This window comes from Lynx canadensis, chromosome D3, assembly GCF_007474595.2.
Source record: "Lynx canadensis isolate LIC74 chromosome D3, mLynCan4.pri.v2, whole genome shotgun sequence".
NCBI lineage: Eukaryota > Metazoa > Chordata > Mammalia > Carnivora > Felidae > Lynx > Lynx canadensis.
Window position 1 is genome coordinate 75,751,540 of NC_044314.2, and position 23,231 is coordinate 75,774,770.

At 55.8% G+C, this 23,231-nt stretch overlaps 1 protein-coding gene across 1 annotated transcript; it reads left to right on the forward strand.

Moving 5' to 3' along the window:
* FOXN4 (forkhead box N4) lies at positions 1-23,231 on the forward strand. The gene is made up of 9 exons (XM_030335685.1): positions 1-86; positions 14,094-14,242; positions 16,192-16,316; positions 16,422-16,532; positions 16,863-16,990; positions 17,620-17,716; positions 18,961-19,168; positions 21,526-21,918; positions 22,972-23,231. The coding sequence occupies exons 1-9, from the start codon at positions 1-3 to the stop codon at positions 23,229-23,231; spliced, it is 1,557 nt and encodes a 518-aa protein (XP_030191545.1).

Here is a 23,231-nt window from a genome sequence, read left to right on the forward strand (position 1 = left end):
ATGATAGAAAGTGACATCTCATCTATGATGTCAGGAATTCTGCAAAACTCAGGGCAAAGTCATCACCCCTCTCCACAGGAGTACAGGTGAGGGCTTCAGCAAAAACAAACCATTTTTTTTAATTGTTTAACGCGTTTATGTGCTGCTTATTGTGTCTGCGCAAGAACTATTGTTACCTTAAATTTTGCGGTTTTGCAAGACAGCCGGAAGATCTCAATTTCAAAGTTGGCCTCTCTGAGGGTGTCTGGGCTTGTGGCCTGGGGCAACGGGGACCACTCAAAGGCCAGTCTTTTGTCTCCTCCAAGAGAGGTCCCCTCCTGGGTGACAGACTGGGCATCCTGGTGAATGTTAAGATGACAGTGGCAGTTACTGCTTCCCTTACAGTGTCCTAAGATTGGCTCCAGGAAATGTCCCCCCAAAGCTTTGGGGTGTGGGGGAGGAATTGGCGGCCACGCTCCTTGGATGCTGCAGAAGTTGGGAGCGGGAACTCCTGAATTCCTAGCCTGACTGTGTGACTTTCAGCAAGGCCCTTGACCTCTCTGGACCTCTGGACCTCATTTCCTTATCAGTTAAATGACGCTCTTGAGTGTATTTGAAGAATAAATTTGATGGAGCTGAGGCCAAAATAAGTTGTTTCTTGAGACAGGATGAAGCGAGATATACACGGGTCGGGGGAGCTCCTCAGAGTCCTTTGCCCGTTTTTTTCTCTTCAAGCCTCAGAGCTAGAACAGCCTCTCGGGGTTCGACTAGTCCAGCCCCTTTCTTTTACGGTTGGGGAAACTGAGGCCAAGAAGGGAGAAGGGGCCAAGAAGGTCACACAGCCAAGGGAGGGAGGAGGAGAAAAAAGGAATGAGCTGGAGTTCCCTCCCAGCCTCTCTCGCCTGAGGCCAGGAGGCCTGACTTGGTTCCCAGTGCCCCACCTGTCAAGGCAGGCATCGTGTCCATGGGTTGAGGGGGCACAGCCCAGATTATGGAGTGGGGACAGGACCGGGGCTGGCCTGGGAAGAGCAGGCTGTCACCTCGGATCAGACCTGTTTACCCAGGGGCTGTCTGGCCTCCTGGGGCCACTACAACTCACCAGCAATGCCTTCTGGGGCAGACGACAGCCCCCAATTAGAGCGAGGTTTGCTTCCTAAGGGCTGTGGGCCTGGAGGCTGCCTTCTGAGATCCGAACGAAGACGCAAATGCAAAGAGATGTTTGCTGAGATCTTGCTGTGTGCAGATCTGGGACTCCACATGTATGCTAGGCATGAGGCAATCTGAGAGCACCTACTGTGTGCCCAGCTTGGGAAGTTGCTGTGATGAGCCCCCATTGCACAGATGAGGAAACTGAGGCTTGGAGACATTAAGTGAAATCTTTAATCAAGAACCCACCACCAAGGACCGCTGGGCTTCCTTCCAGCCCTGAAAGGGTTTAAATAATGGCAGGTGTAGTGGGGGCAGCATAAGGGTGTTAGGAGCTTGGGCCCTGAAATCCTCTATAATCCCGGTTGATTCCTGAGCCTCAGTTTCCTCGTTCATAAAATGGGGCTAGAAATAGTACCCACTGCATGGAGTTATTATGAAGATGAAGCAACAATTTCTGACTCTGCCACTTGCCAATTGTATGATTCTGGGCGATTTCATTTCTACACCTTCATTTGTCTGTGTCTGTAGCAGGGATAATAAAAGCTACGGGTTTTAAATGTAATATCTATGGAAGTGTCTGTCACCCAGCAGGCACTCAGTGTATCGGGGTGAATCTCCCTCTGTCCCCCCCCCGCCGGAAGCCCGTGGGAAAACAGGTCCTTCCCCTGGACCAGCTGGAAAAGCTCAGAACCATTGATTCTTACTGTTGCCTAAAGCACCCCATAAAAGCATCAGAGTTAGGGAATCAGGTGTTTAAACTTTTTTTTTTAATGTTTGTTTAATTTTGAGAGAGAGAGACAGAGACAGAGCACGAGCAGGGGAGTAGCAGAGAGAAAGAGGGAGACCCAGAATCCGAAGCAGGCTCCAGGCTCTGAGCTGTCAGCACAGAGCCCAACGCGGGGCTCGAACTCACGAACTGCGAGATCATGACCTGAGCTGAAGTCAGGCGCTTAACCGACTGAGCCACCCAGGTGCCCCAGGAATCAGGTGTTCAGAGCAGCTGCTCTGGAGTCAGATGTGCCAAGTTCAAAGTCCAGCTTTGGACATGTCACGTGATTTGCTTGAGTCTCCTAATCTTTCCCATGAGCACGATCAGGGCGCAGTCGCTGCTAAAAGGACTGAATATATTTTATGGAGCAAGAGACACAGAACCAGCATTTGCCGGTTCTTACTACTTAGTTCCATTAACAAGTGTTAAGTTTCTGCAACAGTTGGGGTCTCTGGAGGGCCTTCGTGTGGGGGCCCTGGAGGAACAGGGTGGATGAGGGGGTTCCCTGAACCCAGATTTCCAGTACTCCCCAGTCGGGGCTCCCACCAGCTCCAAGCCTTGGGGTCTTGGCCAGCCCAGCTCCCAAACTGTCTGGGGTACTGAGCAAGCTGTCCCTCTCCAGAAATAGGGCAGAGCAGGCAGTAAGCTTACTGGTGTGTGTGTGTGTGTGTGTGTGTGTGTGGAGGGGGGGTGTCAATGCCTACCCAGTTCCCTGACCAGCTGGCAGGGGCGAGGCAGTGGAGCTAAGAGAAACAGTCTTGCCTCAGCACAGGATGAGTGGCCTGAGTGTCCTGCCTTATATTTGCATGGGTTTGGGGCTTTCTTGTGTTAAACAGCTACCATGTCCCTGAGGGCAGAAAAATAATAATGGTGACAACAGCAATAATAATAATAATAATGATAATAATAATAATAGCAGCTGATGGTTTCTTAACCCTTTACTACCTGCCTTCCCTGTGCCGAAGCCATCCTGTGAATGTGGCACTCCTGTGCCCATCTGGCAGATAAGGAAACCAAGGCTCAATCTGATTAAATGGCTTTGCATGATGACACAGCTAGTCGTGGCCAAAGTACCACTCGAACCTGAGGCTGTCCCACCCAGAGGGCGCCACGACCACTACCCTCCCGCCCCACCCCGTGCCCCTCAAGTGCTGGAACACAATAAGTTGCTTTGCCACCTCGCCACTGTGTGACCCCCAGACAAGTCACTGTCCGTCTCTGTGCCTCAGTTTCTTCATCTGTGGAACGGAGCAAAGGGAGAGCCCAATTCACAGGTCATTGGGAGTATCCGGCACTTTCTGTCTAGAAAAGGTGTTGGGCCAGGCCTGGGATAGAGTGCTTTCTCAGGGAGGGGAGGTTTTATGATCGCGGAGTAGACTCCCTGGCCCCTTCCAACCACTCCCATTTTTCTCCCTGAATAATAGCCTTGGAGAAGTTTATGGGCTTCTCATTCCCCCTCTCCCTTCTCCAGGGAATGGCTCCAAGGACCACTCAGGCTGCTGGTCAAGCCTGGTTCCAGCCCCCAGGCAGCCCTCCACGCAGCCCTCCATCCCCAAGGGCCGCCTTGGCCGTTAACTTTCAATGGCTGTGTGCAGAGAGGGAGGGAGCGGGGGCAGGGGACAGCAGCTGGAGGCCGTCCTGTCCCCAAGGAGCGGTCGGGGGAGAGTCCGTGGCCGGGCCTAGACAGCAAATGGCAGCAGCCTTCCCCGCCTGAGACGCTGGGGCCTGGGGGCCAGGGCCAGGGGCAGCCGTGACCCCGTGGACAGCACCAACAGCTCACGTCCCACGTGGGTTCGACATGGGTTAGCCGGTTTCCCTTTGGTTCAAAGCTGGGAGGGAAGTGCTCCCTTCGAGGTTCTGCGGGATAATTCGAGTTACTAAGCACCTACTGTGTGCCAGAAAGCTGCGGAGCTCCTTAGCAAGTGCACCGACCCCATTTTATCTCCATGGTAACAACCATGGAATAGGTGCTGGCATGATCCCAGTTTACAGACAAGGAGACTGAGGCCCAGCATCTTGTCCAGAGGCATACGTTCAGGAAGGGGCAGAACAGCGTTGTTTTGTTGTTGTTGAAGTTTATTTATTTTGAGAGAGAGAGAGAGAGAGAGAGAGAGAGAGAGAGAGAATGCATGTAGGTGCGGGCAGGGAGAGAGACAGAGGGAAAGAGAATCCCAAGCAGGTTCTGCACTGTCAGCGGGGGCCTGCTGCGGGGCTCGAACTCACGGACTATGAGACCATGATCTGGGCTGAAATCAAGAGCCAGATGCTTAACTGGCAGCCACCCAGGCGCCCCCAGGGCAGCAGATTTCAACTACCTGTCCCCACGTTTGGAACTTATTCTAGAGGTCAGGTCCAACAACCTCCTTTTACAGATCGGGAAACTGAGGCCCAGAGGAAGAAGGCTGACTTCTGGCTCCTTGGACGTTTACCTTCCACAGCCATGCGGCTCTGTGGCTCTCCTTACAGATTCTGATGCCAGACTCTCAGTTCCTCCTCTAAGAAATGGGCAAAGCCCTTCCTTTCCTTGGACAGTGGTGTTTTCATCTGTGGATCACAGTGCTGGGCACACGATCGATCATAAATATTCATCAGGTAGATGGATGGATGGGTAACTATCACTTGAGAAACAGTATGTCCATGGAAATGTAGAGAGGCTTTGTGCTTAAGTGACGACAGAGTCCCGCAGTGTGGACCAGGGTGGACAGAGGCCACCTGCCTTTCCTCTTAAGCCCCCCGCTGAGCTGCGTGTGGGGATGGTTTAACTCCCATATCAGTGTGGCTCCACCCATCAGTTGTAACCTCCTTGCAGGGGGGAGGCTGGGGGCTCCATCTGTCAGGGGCGGTGACGCTCCCAACATCCTCACACCCTTCCTCCCTCGAGGTGGCCAGAACAACTCCTCCAGCTACCTAACAGGCAAGGGAAAGAGAGGTAGCCTTTCTGGGGTCCAGCCTTCCTGGGTTCACCCCTAGAAACGCGTGTGCACGCGCACAAAGACATACACACACACGCCCCCCACCCCACCCCTGCCAAGTTCCAGCCAAGTTCTAGCAAGGAGAGATTCCCTTTTCCAGCTTCCTAATCAAATCATGTCCTATTACGCTCACTCTTGGCCCAGTTGGGAATCCCCTAGCTTGCTCAACTGCATTTGATTTTCTTTTTCCTGTGAACGGTTACAAAAGATGTTACAAAAGATGTGTTAGCTAAATAAATACCGCCGTGAAATGCTTAATCCGTTTTGTGTAAAGGGTTGGATTGGAAACAGGAACAGTTTGTGGTAATGTTAAGAGCTGCCTACTAAACCACATCTCCAGAAGGCAGGTAAAAACCTCCTTGTAATCAGAGAGGAAGTGACGTCCCGGGGCTGGATGCGCCTCTGCTCCGCGGGGATGGTGATCTGACTCCCCAGAGGCAATACGTGCTGTGGGGTCTCCTCCTAGTGACCATGCAAAAGGCAAGAGGAGAGAACGCAATGGGGAAGAAAGAAGGAACGGGGTCTAAGCATCTGTTGGGTGCCGGGCCCCATCGTACACATCATCTGATCTTATCCTCACAGCTGCCCTCTGTGTGGGGGGGAGGTTATGATGATGATTCCATTTTATAGACGGGAAAATTGAGGCACAGGGCAGGTAAAGTGATTTGCCCAAGGTCACATAGCTACAAAGGGCTTGGAGTGGGATTTCGGCCACAAGTGGATTCCTTCTACCTGGGCTGGGCTGGGGTACCCTTCTACCCTTTCCTACTCCAGCAAGGATGTAATAAATGTCCACAGGGTGCCAGGCCCTGTGCCAGTGGCTGAACAAAATAGAGGGTCTCCCAGCCCTGGCCCTCCTAGAGTGGAATGACTGGAAACGTATAAAGTGAATACCTCCTTAAAAAATGCTAAATGTTCTGCAGACACACACAGGAAGGACCACTAGGGGTGTGGGTAGCCAGGGAGAATCTCTCAGAGGAGGGAAGATTTAGGCTGAGACCAGAAGCATGAGAAAGAGCCAGCCATGAATGAGTGCATGGAACAGCATTCCAGCCGGAGGGAACAGCAGGTGCAAAGAGAACTTAAAATGCTTGAGGAACTCAAAGTTCGACAGGTTCGCTAGAGCGGAGGAGAGGAAGGCATGAGGGGAGGGGTGGGAGGTAGCCAGGGCCAGATCATGGTGGGGAGCTGAAGCCTTACTCCCCTAATGGGTTTTAAGGACAGTGCCAGGTTCTGATGTCCCTTCCAAAAGGTCACTCTGACTGCTGGGTGTTAAATCCATCTACTCCACAAATAGTTGTCTAGCAGTCAAGCCACACACTGTTCCACACACTTCCTGTGGTTTACCCTGAACCAAGAACACCTCTGTTCTGCACATGAGCTAACAGAGACTCAAAGGCACCGAGTCACCTGCACAAGGACCTCTATTAGGAGTAGAGCCAGGACTGGAATCCAGGTGTCCCTGGGCTCACCCCCTGCAGTGCCTTGCCCTCCTGGCTCATCTTCTGTCCCTCCAGCAACATGGCTGATTAATTAAGGACACTGTTAATTCCTGTCATCAGGTTGGTCCCCTGGTCACTTAGGATGGCAGCCAGGGACTCCATTGCTGTGTGTCGCTTTGCCCAGGGCCATCACAGGGTCCCCTGACCAGGGACCCTGTCACTATGGAGGCACCCAGCAGATCCTTCTAAAAATGATGACGATGATTTACCCTTCCCGCCCACAGCTTGATGTATTTCAGCCAAACTGGCACAGAGACCAAGTAAAGAGGCTGCGGGGTGGTGGTTCAAGCCCCAGCTCCTTTGCGTACACGCTGTGAGGCCGAGGGCTATCGCTTCCCCTCTCTGAGCCTCAGCTATCCCATCTGCGAAATGGGTTTGCTAAGGAGCCTTCATCCCACAGGCTGTCGAGCACCGAGGGAGGTACAGACCGGAGAGGGCTGGCGGGGAGGTAGGCACACCATGGGACCGCTCCTCCATTCTGTGCGTTCCTAAGTCAACTAGAAAGTTCTCTCCTCGGGCAGAGGGGCAGTTCTGTGCTTGCCCCACAGCCTGGCAAGTAGGAGTTGAGGAAATACCTATGTTTACTGAGTGTTGGCTGCACGCTCTTTAGAAGATGTTCGTAATCACGCGAACCGCACCATGCCATGCACGTGGGTGGACTGGGCGCCCCACCCTCATGGCCGCCTCAGTCCTTACAACAAACACCCTGCGAGGTGGGTACAGGCACTAAGCCGTATAGAGGAGCCAACTGAGGCCCAGAGAGGCAGACTACCGCAGACCAGTCTCACAGCTATAAAGGGGCCGGGTGGGATTCAAACCCAGGCCTGGCTGACCGTAGAGCCGACACTTGGAATCACTACCTGGAAATGCCCGAGAGAAAGCAATGGGGGGTCGCGGGGGACAGGCCTGACTCGGGTTCCCTAGCTGGGCGGGGCCCGGAATGTGTCATTGCAGAGGACTCGGGAATTGTGATGAGCAAACTCACCAGGGCACACAGATGAGGCAGGTAAAATGATAAGCACGTAGTAGGCACTTGGAAAATGTTGGTCGGATTATTCCACTGACGACCGAGTATTCTGAGGTCGGTTTCCCCAGGGTACCACCTTGCTCCTCACCAGGCTCCGCCCCCTTCAGCATCCTCCCACTTCCTGGCAGAGGTGGGCCGCCCACCTCTGCGGTCCCCCCACCCCGAGTGGCCTGGCAGGCTGCGTGTGTCCCAGGGGCAGCCCCACCAAGATGGAAAGGGCTCAACCCCATTGTGTTCCAGATGGGTAAATAGAGGCCCCGGGGAAAGGTGCTGGGGCGGGTACCTGAGGCCATTGGCCAGAAGCTGCTGAGATAAATTCTCCTGGCTCGCCCTCACCTCTCCCATCTGTGAACAGGGGTGATGACACCCACAAGGTGTGTGTGTTAGTAAGGAAAAGACGGATGTGTCCCCGTGTGGGGTGGAGAGCTGATGGTGAGCTACTGAATTCAGAAGGGGACTCTGGGGTGCCAGGCAGGTCTTTCTTTCCTTCTTTTTTTTTTTTTTTTTAATGTTTATTTATTTTTGAGAGATCAAGACAGAGCACGAGCAGGGAGGGGCAGAGAGAGAGGGAGACACAGAATCCCAAGCAGGCTGCAGGCTCCAGGCTCTGAGCTGTCCCCACAGAGCCCGACGCGGGGCTCGAACCCACAAACCGCGAGATCGTGACCTGAGCCAAAGCCAGACACTTAACCGGCAGAGTCACCCAGGTGCCCCATCATATTCTTGACCATCACTTTAGAGTAGATGCCATTATTATTCCCGGTTTATACACTGAGCCCCAGAGCAGGTGACCGTCACACAGGCAGGAATCTTTAGGCCCTGGTCCACCCGTGTTGGGGTTCATGCCTGCTCCTAACCACAGTCTAGTTTGCCTTCCTAGAGCGCAAGCGCACGTAGGACTCTAAGGGAACCTCTACTCTGCCGCCGTTGCTTTGTGGCTGGGGAAACTGAGGCCCGGAGAGGGAGACTCACTTGCCCCAGATGATAGAACTGTGGAAACGTGACCAGAGTGTTTTACCTGCAGACTGTTCCCATGAGTCATAGCTTCTTTGCATCAAAGGGAACTTGGAGGCTGCTTGGGCTCATCCATCCAATAGGAGCCTGACCCCCATCATCCCTTGACCCCTGCTTGAATGCTCCCAGGACGGGGAGCTTACTACTTTGTGAGCCACCTTAGTACAAGGCTCCCATTTTTACAGAGCCGTTCCCTGTCACTTCCTCGCTGGTGGGAGGTGAAGTGGGGAGTTTTTTGTAATGGGACATACTAAAACTCCAAATTCCATTGCAATCAGCTCCTGAAATTTCCAAACCCAAATCAAATTTCCAATTTTAAGGCAATATAGACACACCAGAGATTTTTCCATAATGATCGAAAAGACTGTTCCAGACCACCATCACCTGGTAGAACTTTCTGTGAAAAGACCGTTCCAGACCACCACCACCTGGTAGAACTTTCTGTGGTGATAGAAACGTTCCAATTTTGTGCTGTCCAGTACGGCGGGCACTGGCCATGTGTGGCCATTGAGCACTTGAAATGTGGCTGGTGTGATAAAGAAACTGGATCCATAATTTTAATTTTAATGAATTTAAATTTAAATAGCCACGTGCGCAGGGCGCCTGGGGGGCTCAGTCGGTTGAGCGTCCGACTTCTGCTCAGGTCGTGATCTCACAGCCTGTGGGTTCGAGCCCCACGTCGGGCTCTGGGCTGACAGCTCGGAGCCTGGAGCCCGCTTCCTGTCCTGTGTCTCCCTCTGTCTCCGCCCCTCCCCCACTCTCACTTTGTCTCACTCTTGTCTCTCAAAAATAAATAAATGTTAAAACAAATTTTTTTTTTTTAATTTTTTTCAACGTTTATTTATTTTTGGGACAGAGAGAGACAGAGCATGAATGGGGGAGGGGTGGAGAGAGAGGGAGACACAGAATCGGAAGCAGGCTCCAGGCTCTGAGCCATCAGCCCAGAGCCTGACGCGGGGCTCGAACTCACGGACCGCGAGATCGTGACCTGGCTAAGTCGGACGCTTAACCGACTGCGCCACCCAGGCGCCCCAAAACAAATTTTTTTTAAATAAATAGCCACGTGCGGCTTCCTATTGGATAGCACAGTGCTAGAATTTTCTAGGATCCACAGAGCCCATTTCTTCAACCGTTCCTTGTAGGGCAGGGAGAAAGGACAGTGGGACTGTAACCAGCCCAGTCTCTTGCTGGGGGACCCTAGACAGGCCTGTTTCTCCCTGGCCTCCGTGTCCCCATCTGGTAAATGGGAAGGTGGTAATGATAACAATACCTGCCTGACCGGCTTGGGCACACAGTGGGGACTCACCCACCCCAAGCTGTGTCCACAGGCTTTTATAAAATTAAATAAAGTTAAGCTGGGCCTTTTATCCCCTCCCGGCCCTTTGGACAGCAGGGAGTGGGGCATCTGGAAAGCTGGGTCTGTTTGCTCATTTGTCCAATCTGTGAGGACTTAGCACATACTATGTGCCTGGCCCCATACTGGGCTCTGGGGTACAGCTGCTCCCTCAGGGGGTTCAAGGTTCCCTGCTGCAGCATCAGGTTCTCCGGGGGCCACCTAACCCAGCAGTGGACTCAGCCCGGGTCCTCGCATGGAACTCTACGCATCGACGAGGGACAGGTCATAGGGACGCTTCACTAAGCCACCGTGGAGAGAGGGCTGGGCCGATGGGCCTCTGGGCAGGGAGCAGAGGAAGGGTGGAGGAGAAGGGGACAGAGATGGTTGAGGACCCAGGCTGGGCAGTGGGGACGAGACACTCCCCAGTTAGGCCCTAGAGCACCGCACTCTTCCCGTGATCCACAGCGAAGAGGGGCCCGAATGCCGGCTGATGAGACAGCAGAAAGCGAGCCAGGCTTCGGGGCCAGCGGATCCCCGGCACAGAGCCTCTGGGCATCCACATCCGCTGCAGGAGACCAGCTGGGCCGGTGCCAGGCACACTGACACAGACATTTTGGCCTGGGCAAGAGAGAGACCCAGCAGGGGGAGCAGGGCCTGGCCACCGACCCCCGGGATGAGCAGCAACCCCCCACGAAGGGAGAATGGGGACCAGGCCTGTGTCGGAAGCTGAATATGCACTGGCTAGTGTGATCCTCAACACAACCCAGGGAGATATGGACTGTTATTCTCCCATTTTCCAGAGGAGAAAACAGAGGCCCAGGGGCCAGAAGTCACAGGGATTCATCTAGTCCAAGCTTACACTGTGCCCAAGACCCTGTTTCACCACCTTGGGGCTGTCCTTCCCCCAGAGCTTTTCTGGGAGGTGCTAAAATACAGTCTCCTGGGCACCACAGCTCAAGGAGGGGGGGACCCCAGGCTCCGGGCTAGGTCTCGAACCCTGCATTTCAACCAACTCCTGGGCAATGCTGTGTACACAGCCCCCACTTGAAAGCCCCAGGATCGTGGGGGCGGGGTGCATCACCCCCAGGTCACATCTAATTCTCGGCCCGTTGTACCACAAAAACAGCCTCAGACTGGCGCAGACAGACCTGGGTTCGAGTCCTGGTCTGGCCTCAGCTTCTCCATCTGTAAAGTGGGGCCGCCTACTCCCCGTCCCTGTCCTGGAGGGGTTGCAAGGGCTCAGGGAGGCGGAGGATGGCTCAGTGAGCACCAAAAGTTCCGGACACCGCGGCCATTGTCACACCATTCTTTGTGTCGGTGACCTGGGGTCAGCTTACTTCGACCAGCCAAGCAGGCACTGAAGTAGCACCGCTTTGTGCAGGGACACCGGGTGATACAGGGCTCAGGGCCAGCCCTCGGTGGTCCAGCAGGCAGGGCAGGGGTGGAGAGATGGCTGTACAGACTCACAGGCCCTGGCAAGGCGTAGGGAGCCGTCAGGAGGCGGAGGGGTCCCCGAGCTTGGGGTCTGGATGGCAAAGACTTCCCGGAGGAGAAGCCACACTCCTGGGCTGGAATGAGCGCCCCCCTGCCCCCTGGGAGCCGGGAGCCCTAGCCCTGGTCTTTTTCAGGACTCCGAATCGGGAGAAAACGGCTTCTCCTCTCCCAACCTCAGTGTCCCCATGGGTAAAATGAGGGGTGGGGTCAGATGATGTCTGGAGGGACTCTGGCCGTCAGAAGGCAGTTTGGAGTGAGCCCGCAGGGATGGGCACCGTTCGGGTGGGGGGAGGAAAAGCTAAAGGGGGCATTCCCGGCAGGGGGGAATGGCTATAATGCAAAGACGCAGAGGTGCGACGGTGCCTGGGTGTCCCGGGGGCAAAGCGGACACTGGGTGGCCCCAGTAGGGATGATGCCGAAGGAATGGGGAGCCAGGTGGGACACCCAAATGGCAGGGAAGAAAACCACATAAATTACAACCAGAATAGCACCATTTACTCGGCCCCTCTATGGGCTCAGCTACATCGATACCCTTCCGGGATCCTCGCGTTATGGGGAAACAGGCTCAGGACAGTTAAGGGACTGCTGAGGGTCTCAGTTTCTCTCTCTGTAAAATGGGGATAGCGTGGAGCCCAGGGTCTGGCATACAGGAAGTGCTCAATAAATGGGAGCCGCTAGTGGAAACAGCAACAGAGGCAGGTCCGCGAGACCAGAGTCCAAAGCTTCGATGTACTTCTAGTCCTCTGGGAACCTAGCTAATGTGACTTTTGACGTTAATATTGGTATTAATAATGACAGCTAAGTCAGACACCGTTCCAAGGGCTTTACACACTTAATCCTCACGACGCCCTATGAGACGAGAAGTGTTGTTAACCCTATTTTACAGATGGAAACTGAGGCTCAGAGAGGTTAAGTCAGTGGCCCTGGGCACACAGGTGATTAGAACCCAGAGCCCAGGCTCTTAACCACTCTGGGAACTAACCACTCTGGGTCACCTGCTGCCAGAGACTTTGCTCACTGGTGGCACGCAAGAAGCCGGTTCGTTTGCAAGCCCCCCACCACCATCCCGGGGACTCTGGTAGGGCCCCACCTTGAGAAACCTGCCGGCAGTGGCTCACCTCTGTCCATCCCTCCCTGCTGCCCCAGCGCCAGACGGGGCCACGTGGGCAGTAGGGAGCTACAGCAGGTAACAGAGCAGGAGCAGGGTTCACACCACCAGCCTCTGGGAGGTGGGCCAGTCATGGGGTGCAGAGGGGTGGGTGGGGACCAGCCAGACGTCCCCAACAGCGGGCCCTGCCCTTCGGCCTTACCCCATGGTCTCCACGGGCCCGAGGGGACAGATGGCATCGCCCAGGCCTGGGCCGCGGCTGTCACTCGCCAGATGAGTTACGAGCAGGCTGAAGGAGTGGCAGCCGGGGGTGGGAAGGGGCTACAAAAACAATTGCAGGGAGACCCCGGGACAATGGGGGCCACGTGCCACGGGGGCAACAGTCGTTTGTCGCACAATGGGCCGCCGGGGGGGACAGAAGCCAGGCCAACTGCTGCTGCTGACAGGGCCGGCCGGGTTTTCAAATCGTTTCCAGGCCCTGTTTTCCTACAAGGCAGCCAATCGCTGGGGTAGCCGGGCGGTCACCTGATGCCAGCTTGGTGGGCTGAGGGCCGAGGCCCGGCGACAACCGAGCAGTTGTGGCCATGGCAACGCTAATTGTGGCCCTAAAACAAGGGGAGAGAGAGAGAGAGAGCGGATGAGGTGGGAAGGAGGGGGAAGAGAGGCTGAGACACCAAGGCAGAGGAGAGGGGACGCTAGCTGCGGTGGCCTGCAGGTGACAGAAGCCGAGGTCCACCGTGGGTCCCCTGTCACATGCAGGACAGGACAAAGCCAGAGGCTGCATTGTTTTTTCTCTCTTCCCCTTTCCATGAAGCCCCGACACACTCCTGCTTGAAACGTGGAGCTTGGAATTTGGACCTCGGGCCTCTGGGCTGCAAACCAGAAAGCCCCTGGGCAGTTTGCAGCCACGTTACGACGTGGACGGGATGCTCCCGTGGGGCATCTTGGAGCCTTGTGGCAAGCATGACGTCGTGGGTGCTGGGGGTCATGGTTACCCCACATCGGGGTACCTGCCTGCCATCCTCAGTGGGCAGCCTCTTCCTTCCCGTAGAGACTGATGGTTTTGCTCGCACATCTGTTGAGGGGTGGTGGGCCTGCGTCCCAAGTGGAGGCTCCAGGGGCTTCCTGGGGTCACGGTGAAGAGCTCCGCAGCCTTCAGGCTGTGCTGCCTGGTTTCCAGACCCCCCGCTTCCTGTTACACATGGCTTTGGGCCAGTGACTCGGGGCTCTGAGCCTCAGTTTCCCCATCTGTAAAAGGGGGGGGATGTGGGCATATCCTACCTCTCAGGGCTACTGTGGGGATCGAGCGGGATCGAAAAGGACTGTGCTTGTTGAGCACCGAGCCCTGTGCCTCAGTTTCCCCACCCATACAATGGGAATCATAATAATACTACCTCATGAGGTGACCCAGAGATTTAAACGGGTTTCTGCCTGCGAAGGGCTTGATACGGTGCCGGGCACGGAGTAAGTGCTCAACAAACATGAGCGTTTATCATTCTGGGGGGAGGGGCTAACGTGAGATGTGTTAAGTGGGTAAATGAAGGAATGAATGATTTGAGGATGTGTGGTCCTGGCCGCCAAAGCGGGAGGATCCTGGGTCCCCATGTCCAGCCCCGGGGACGGGCAGGTTAGGGAAGCTGGGGGAGGTGAGGGACTAAGGGGGCGATTCCAGAGGTGGGGGGGGCCCCCCCAAGAGCTGGCCTGAGCTCCCCGCCCCGCCCGAGCTCCTGCCCCTCCCTGCAGGCTCCTGGCCGCCACCACCGGTGAGGACGACCTTCCCGGGGACCTGCAGTCGCTGTCATGGCTCACAGCTGTGGACGTGCCGCGGCTGCAGCAGATGGCGAGTGGCCGCGTGGACCTGGGTGGCCCCAGTGCACCCCACCCACATCCAGGTAGGCTCAGGGGTGAGGTGGGGGCGGGGCATGAGGGTGGTGCAGGGGAGGGGCGGCGCTCAGCGCTGCCACCCACCCGCCGCCGTATGTCTGTGGCCAGATCTCTCTCCGTGTCTGGGCCTTTGTTTCTCCATCTGTAAAATGCGACTAATCATGCCTTCCTCAGAGGGATGTGGTTCATTCATTTGCTCACCACTGTGCACCAGGCCCTGTGTGAGCTAAGGTGTCGGTGAAGAACAAAGACAGCCCTACCCCAACCCTGATATGTCTTGAAGGTCTAAAGCAGTTAGCAAACTGTGGCCCGCGGGCCAGATGCAGCCGGCAACCTGCAGCCTGTTTGCTTTTTTTTTTTTTTTTTTTTAATTGCCTTCGTGTTCAGAATGGTTTTACATTTCTCAAGGATGGTAAAAAACAAAAACAAACAAAACAGAAGACAGAAGCTATATGGCTGGCAAAGCCTCAAATATTTGCTCCCTGGCCGTTTACAAAAGCCTCCTGAACCTGATCGCCAAAGAGGTCATACGTGCAAAGTGCCGAAGGTCCTGGCACACAGTAGGTGCTCAATAAATGGCAGCCAGTCACAGTCATAGCAAGTGGACTAAATATTTAGAGACCCAGAAAGCACTAGAGACCAACAATCAAGGAAAACCATCATCACAGTACGTTAAAAGGACCGACAGTTGAGAAATTCGTGTCTAGGATTATTTCTTTCGTTGAACAAACTGTTCTTGGCCAAAACATGTATAGCAGGGGTCAGCAAACTTTTAACGTAAAGGGTCAAGGAGTAAATATTTTCGACTCTGTGGGCCATACGGTCTCCGTTGAGATGCTCAACTTTGTCACTGTGGCACAAACCCAGCCCTAGACAATATGTAAACGAAGGGATGTAGTCGCGGGCCAGTAAAACTGTGTTTACAAAAACATGCTGTAGGCTGGGTTCGGCTGGCTGGCCGTGGTTGGCCAAGCCCCGATCGAGAACTTCCAGCTGTATGACCTCGGTCAAGCACCCTCCCCCTCTGACCTGTGTCCTCCTCTGCGACAAAAGGACAGCCGCACTGCCCTCGCGGGGCGACGCGGACACGTGACGCCGAAAGCTCCTTGCACGCACAGTCGGGGCTGTGTGGCACACGAGCGGGAACCCTCCCCTCTCCACCGTGTTGCCGCACGCCTCCTGTGTCCCTGTCTCCGTGCCAGGGGTTTGGAGCACTGGGTCATATAAGATGTGGTCCTAGTTGTCAGGGAGGAGCTGAGGGCCTGGTCAGAGAGAGGGCAAGGCGGACAGATCACAGGCACAAGGGCATGAGCCCAGGGGGTGGCGGCCAGGACTCAGAGGAGAGCTTCCTGGAAGAGGAGGCCCCCCGGGCAGGATCATCTTGCAGGTCAACTTTGTTTCACCTGGAACGTAGCCCCAAGTCAGAATGGTACAGTGAGCATCTGTGATAGATTAGCCATGCTAATCTGAGCTAATCCTTGGCGGACGAGCAGGAGTCAGCAAAGGGGAGACGAGGCACAGAGGCATTTAGAGCTAAGCCTAGAGGACTGGGGGGTGGAGGCACGTTTTTGAGGAGAGAGATGAACATAATGAGTTGATGCTTTAGCTTCACGATGGACGAGAGCCAAGATGTTCATGACGTCATCATCGTTAATTATCCGCTCGTATTTATCGAGAGCTTATGTGCCGAGCAATGTAATGAGCACAACCTCCTGACAACTTCATACGTAGGTAATCTCGGTAGTGCCGCTGTACAGATGGGGACACTGAGGCTGGCCCAAGGTCACACAGCTGGTAGGAGCCCACTGGTCACTCCCACGCTCCCGGGCAGTGGTTTGCCAAGCACCTGCTGTGCACCTGGGTGGGGGACGGCTCCGTTCTCTGGAGGTGCCCGGGGACTGAGCTGCTCTGACCCACTCCTCCGGCCCAGCAGCATCTCTGTGCTTCCCTTTTGCAGGTGCCTTGGCCAGGGCAGCCAGCCTGCATGTGAGAGCCACCCCAGGTCCACTGCTCCACGGCCCGGCTGGCATGGTCCCCCCAGGCATGCTAGGCCTGGGCCCCATAGCCAATCACGGAGCCAACGTAAGCGCCACCACGTGGGTCGGGGAGCTAGAGCGGGGGGTCCTCCGGGGCTGGGGTGCCCCACCCTCACCCTGACCTCTGTCCCCCCTCTTGCGGCCTCTGCAGATGAACCAGATCCCTGGGGGGGGCCAGCCCTCTTCCAGCCTGCAGAACCAGCCACAGCTGTACTCGCCCGCCTCCCAAACGCAGTTATCGCTGCCCCCAGGCACCCAGCAGGTACCGGGGGCTGGCGGGGGCCCCTGGACTCGGAGACACACACCCCTGCCTTGGGCTGGCCAGGGAGCTCTCTGAGCCTCAGTTTACTCCCCTGCAACATGGGCATAACATTCCCCGTGTGCGTGTCATGGAGTCCTTCATTCAGTCCCCTAAAACTGCTGCGCGGGGCAGGGACAGGATTATCTCCCGGGGCCATAGACCTGACATCTTGCCAAACAGCATCTCCTGAAAAGGGAGCCCGGGGTCGGGGCTGGGGGGCGTCCTGTGAGTGGCTTATGCTCTCTCTCACCTTTTCTCTCTGCCACCCTTCCCTGCCACGCCCGTGAGAAGCGCCCCCCTATGGGCCTGTATGGCTCCCCGTTTGGAGCACGGCCTCCCTACCCCCAGCCCCGCATGGCTGTGCATTCGTCTCGGGAATTGCACCCCAAGCACTACCCCAAGCCCATCTACTCATACAGGTGAGGTCCGGGACGGGCTGGGGCCACGGGGGGCTCGGGGAGGAGAGGGGCGAGGCTATCCCAGACAGCTAGATGTGGTGCGATGGCTCAGACTTGCAAGGGGGAGTTTGGGGGGGAGTGGGGAACCCCCAGGTGGGACCTGCTCGAGGAAGGCCCGTCGTGTGTCCAGTCAGCCCCCAGGGCTGAGCACCCTCTCCCGACTGTCGCTCATAAACTGTGTGGCCTTGGGGAAGTGGCTTGGCCTCTCTGAGCCTCAGTTTCCTCTGGTGTAAAAAGCCATCGAAACAAGAGGACTGTGTACCTCACGAGATTTGGATACGGCTGGGGCGGGGGGGGGGTAAGCAAGCCTGGTTAAAGTCTAAAGGCCCGTAGGCATGAATTATGGAGAAGGAATAAAGAGAGGAAAAGCACTTCCTCAGATTGGTACCAGTGTCCGAGCTCAGGGTCAAGGAGAAGGGCGGGAGGTGGGGAAAACGTAGGGCCGTGGAAAGGTGCCAGAGCTAACGCCGTTGGAGCGTGTAGGGCCTGGTACCACTGGGGTCAAGCAGGGCAGGCTTCCTGGCCGAGGAGACCTGGGGCCGTCAGCCCGAGCCACCATCACCCCCGCCTTCTCCACCCTGTGCCTCCAGCTGTCTGATTGCCATGGCCTTGAAGAACAGTAAGACAGGCAGCCTGCCTGTGAGCGAGATCTACACCTTCATGAAGGAGCACTTTCCCTACTTCAAGGTGAGGGGCCCCAGCCTGGCCTGGGGGTGCTGGAGCCGCCCCGGCCTCTCGTACTGCCAGAACCCAGGACCTGGCCCCGGGGCCACACCGGGTCGCCCTTTTAGGCCCCCGGTTGTGTCCACAGGCACCGTTCACACAGTCAGGGGCAAAGAAATCCAGAAGGGAAAGGGGGCATCTGAGCTGGGCTCTAACGAGGGAACAAGTTCACAAGGCACCCGCGGCAGCAGGGGAGGGGGGCGGCGGGAAGAGGGGCTAAGCTAGTTACTCAGCACCGACTCGGTTCAACATACGGATGCAGGGGCACCTGGGTGGCTCAGTCACTTGAGTGTCTTGATTTCAACTCAGGTCATGATCCCAGGGTCATGGGATCAAGCCCCACGTCGGGCTCTGTGCTCAGCGTGGAGCCTGCTTAGGTCTCTCCTCTCTCTCTCTCTCTCTCTCTCTCTCTCTCTCTCTCTCTCTCCCCCCTTCCCTCCTTCTCCCGGCTCACGTGCTCTCTTCCCCTCCCTCTGAAAAAGTGAACAATTTCAAAAACATACTGATGCAGAACACAGGCTTGGCAAGAGCTTTTGCCTCGCCGAGCCTCGGTTTTCTCATCCGTAAGATGGGGAGGATAATACCCCTCTGCCAAGGTAGGCGAGGACTCTGCGTGTAAAGGGCCTGGCAGCTCCTGGCACGTGGTTGGCCACTAGGAACGTTAGTTTTGCTGGCATCCAAGCAAACTCGGGCGCCGGTGGTCAGAGGGTCGGTACCAAGCTGTGAGGTCCCCGACTCGGACCGTGCCCTCCACAGAAAATGCCGCACACGGTAGTGTGTGCGGGAGGGGAAGAGGCCATGAGGTGCGCTGTCGTATCTGCTTACCTCACAATCAAGTATGAGCGCTGAAAACTGTCTGGCATTGAATACACTCGGCCAGTTATCCGTGTATTCGCATCGGCTTGCTTGCTCGCCGAGCGGGAGAGAAAGGACGGAAAATTCGGCATCCCCGGGCGGGTTCTCAAGTAGTAACTGTCGGCTGGAGCCAAAGTGCACCTGCCCCTTTAACAGGGCACGGGCCCTCCAGTTTGCCCCAGTCCCTACCGCTCTCTCTCGTCTTCCCAACTCAAGGCGGGTGTCGGAGTGTTGTTTTGCCCCGCCCCTGCCGCGCCTGCCCCTCTAGGCTCGCCTTTGAGAGGCCCCTGGAGAGGAAGAGCTCATAGGGAGGTCTCTGAGGGGGTCTCCTGCGCGTCCGTCTCTCCCCACAGACAGCTCCCGACGGCTGGAAGAACTCGGTGCGGCACAACCTGTCCCTGAACAAGTGCTTTGAGAAGGTGGAGAACAAGATGAGTGGCTCCTCGAGGAAGGGCTGCCTGTGGGCCCTGAACCTGGCCCGCATCGACAAGATGGAGGAGGAGATGTACAAGTGGAAAAGGAAGGACCTTGCCGCCATCCACCGGAGCATGGCCAACCCCGGTGAGGCCCACACGCACCGCCCGGCCCGGCTCTGCCTGCGTCCTGCCTGGCCGGCACCAAGTCTCGGCCCCGATGGGGGGGGGGGGTGGCACACGGGCCTCTGGTGAACTTCCCGCCTGTGAACTATGCCTCCCCTCCCTCCCCCCCTCCCCTGTGGCTGCTCAGCTCAGAGCCCTGGTCACAGGCCTGGGAAAAGCTGTTCAGTCTCCCCTCAGCAACCCCTAGTTTCTCCCAGAGAAACACCAGACGAGACAACCACGGGATGACGTCAACCACGGGATGACGTCGCTTTCGTACTTCTCCTACCACATCGGCACTGAGTTTTAAAACCATAAAATAATAGGGGCGCCTGGGTGGCTCGGTCGGTTAAGCGTCCGACTTGGGCTCAGGGCATGATCTTGTGGTTCGCGGGTTCAAGCCCCGGGTCGGGCTCTTGGGCTGGCAGCTCAGAGCCTGGAGCCTGCTTCGGATTCTGTGTCTCCCTCTCTCTCTGTCCCTCCCTCATCACGCTCTGTGTCTGTCTCTCTCGCTCAGAAATAAACGTTAAAAAGACTTTTTTACATATTAAAAAACATAAAATGATAAAATAAGAAAGTAATAACACCCAGTGTGGGCTAGGATGTGGAGAAACAGGCACCTCCGTGTCTAACTGATGGGAACCTAAGTGAAACTTTTCCGGGACACAGTAATAGAACAAAACCCTGCAAACTGTACCTCATTGTTTGCAGCAGTTATTATTTTTTTAAGTTTATTTATTTATTTTGAGAGAGAGAGACAGGGAGAGTGAGTGGGGGAGGGGGAGAGAGAGAGAGAGAGAGAGAGAGAGAGAGAGAGAATCCCAAGTAGGCTTCACGCTCAGTGTGGAGCCCGACTCGGGGCTCGAACTCACAAACCGTGAGAGCGTGACCTGAGCTGAAACCAAGCATCGCTTAACTGACTCAGCCACCCAGGCACCCCCTTGATCCGATCACTTCTGGCCACGTGTGCTGAGGAGATCAAAGATGTCAACAAAAGGCTTACACACAACGTGATTCATCACAAAATTATTTCTAACGGTAAAAAATTGAAAGCAATCTAGACATCCTACAAGAGGGGATTAGTTAAATAGACACAATGTCATACCATGCAAGGACTAGAGAGAAAAATATTTTTGGAATGGAAAGAAATACTTCCAACACAACAGGTGAAAAAAAGACAGGTTATGAAGCAATAGCACACGGCCTCATCATATTTTAAAATGCATATGTGATGTTACATGAACATATACATTTATATATGTGTGTATATCCACTCATATGTGCGTATATGTACTTATGTGGACACACACACACACACACAGAGACTAGAAGAAATATACCAAACTCTTTACTGTGAATGAAGAGACCACTGGTAATTTTTATATTCTTCACGTTTCTGTATTTTCCAAATCTACCCTGTTCGTGAACCTCTTTGCTTATGAGAAAAAAATATGGCATGTTTTTTTTTTTTTTTTTTAATTAAGAGATGTGAAGGGGAGGGGAAAATGTGCAATGAAAGGCCAGTCCCACCCAGCCTTAGGAATATGTGGCCTGACTCCATGGGGATTGGCATGCCTGGTGTTTGCATATGAAGGAGGACAGGAGTATAACTCAGACACGAATAATTCAATAAAGAGAGGAAAAGGGGACCATAGCAGGGTCCAGAGGCCCTCAGTGGAATGAGTACCATGTGATGCCCACCGCTCAGAGAGCCCAGGGGTCTGGCTTGAGACCTGAGGCCAGCCCTGACACGTTTAGAGTAAGACCCAGGTTGGAAGCGTCCTCTAAAGTGAGTGTAACCTAAATCGATCCCGGGACCCTAGCGGTCCAGTCTCGAACTGGTGTTACAGTCCAGGAGACACGAGCCAGCAACCAAAAGTAATTCCACAGTCATGGTCTTGTTCATATCCAAGGCCGTCAAGGAGGATCCGGCTTTAACTCACAGCAACACTTCTTAATGTCTCTTGAGCAGCAGGGAGTGGCTAGGGCCCCTTGCATGCTGATGCATTTTGTCCCCATGTCGTGAATTTGTAACCTCCGCCTGACCTCCTCTTGCAGGGCGTTAGGAGCTCCGGGCGAGGTCCTAGGGTTACTGCACTGTCCCAATGAGAGGAGCTCATGTTATAATCCTAGGCCCTTCTCATTCCTCAAAGACCCTACACTGTGATTTCATGACGTTTCCCCAACAACACTGTGCAGAGCGTATGATGCCATCTCCTAGATGAAGAGACTGAGGTTCAGAGGGTCCAAGAGGTTAGCTAACGGTCACGCGCATGGTGTACCACTGGGGCCTGGGAACTGCAGGGTGGCTGCTGAGTGACCTCTCCCACTTGCCTGCAGAGGAGCTGGACAAGCTGATCTCGGACCGACCGGAGAGCTGCAGACGCCCTGGCAAACTGGGAGACCCCGAGGGCCCCGTGCTGACTCATGCCACCACGGTGGCCATGGCCCATGGATGCCTGGCTGTCTCCCAGCTTCCGCCCCAGCCACTGATGACCCTGTCCCTGCAGTCCGGCCCCCTGCACCACCAGGTCCAGCCCCAGGCACATCTCGCCCCAGACTCTCCCGCCCCGGCCCAGACCCCACCGCTGCACGCCCTGCCGGAACTGAGCCCCAGCCCCCTCCCCCACCCCGCCATGGGAAGGGCGCCCGTGGACTTCATCAACATCAGCACCGACATGAACCCTGAGGTGGATGCCCTGGACCCCAGCATCATGGACTTCGCTCTGCAGGGTGAGGCCGGAGGGGGGGGGGGGGGGGGCGGAGGGCCAGGAAGATGGGGGAGGGCAAGAGAGAGGAGGTCTGTCTGCATTTCCACCTCCGCTCATTCCTTCAACAAGCACTCCCCAACCGCCTAATGACGGTGAAGTACAGCCAGCATTTAGTGAGCGCTTACTGTATACCAGGCCTCGTGCCAAACGCGTCATAGCCATCACCCCCATGTCACTCTGCATCGGCCCTGGGGGGCCACTGACATTTCACGTCCCCATCCTGCCAGTGAGGAAACTGAGGCAGAGGAGTGAGGTCCCCTGGCTCGCCGGTGGCCCAGCCGGGATTTCAACCCAGGTCCATCCGACCCCCAACTTTTCCTCAGTAACTGCTTCCACTCGCACGTGCCAACCTCATGCCGGGTCACACTCTGGCCCCCACTGCCTGCCACACAGTCGTCCCTGATACACAGGAGCTGAGCGGATGACCGAACGAACGAGGGAGGTCCCTTGTGACTCATCCGTTCACGACCGTGTGCCAGCCAATGGCCGAGAACTCCTCTGCCCTCAAGGAGTTCGGTGTCTAGAGAGGGAAACGGACCGGTTGGCAGTTTGTTAGTTAGCAAGCGAGCGAGTCACGTACAGCTGTGAACTGGGTGTATCCGGACCTCGCCGCCTCCTGCCTGTCCCCCGAGATTATCATGTAGTCAAACTGTGTTGTAAACTGTGTTGTGCTGTTCTGTCCCCTGACCTTGCCACAGTGGGACCCCTTAGTGAGGGTAAGTGCTTCCCACACAGCCCCCCGTTTAAGCCCCCGAGGGGAGGAGGAGTGGGGGGGCAGGGGCGACTGTCTCCATTTCATTCCAAGGAGCCTGAGGCTCCGAGACAGAAGTGACGTTCCCAGGGATGCCCAGTGGGAAGGGAAGGGGCGGCTAGAACAAACTTGGTGTCTCCATGCTCCCCTGCGGTACCCGACTTTGAACCCCAGACACGGCCTTTGCCCTTCCTTAACATAGGATTTGAACTCGGGTCTGTTTGACGCGAAGCCAGCTCACCCAACCGCTTTTGTCTTTGAAAGGGAACCTCTGGGAGGAGATGAAGGATGGGGGCTTCAGCCTGGACACGCTGGGGGCCTTCGGAGACTCCCCCCTCGGCTGTGAGCTGGGGGTCTCGGGCCTGACCCCCGTCTCCGGCGGCAGCGACCAGTCCTTCCCAGACCTGCAGGTGACGGGCCTGTATGCTGCGTACTCGACCCCAGACAGCGTGGCCGCGTCGGCCACAACCTCGTCCTCCCAGTACCTGGGCAGCCCAGGGAACAAGCCCATCGCCCTGCTTTGA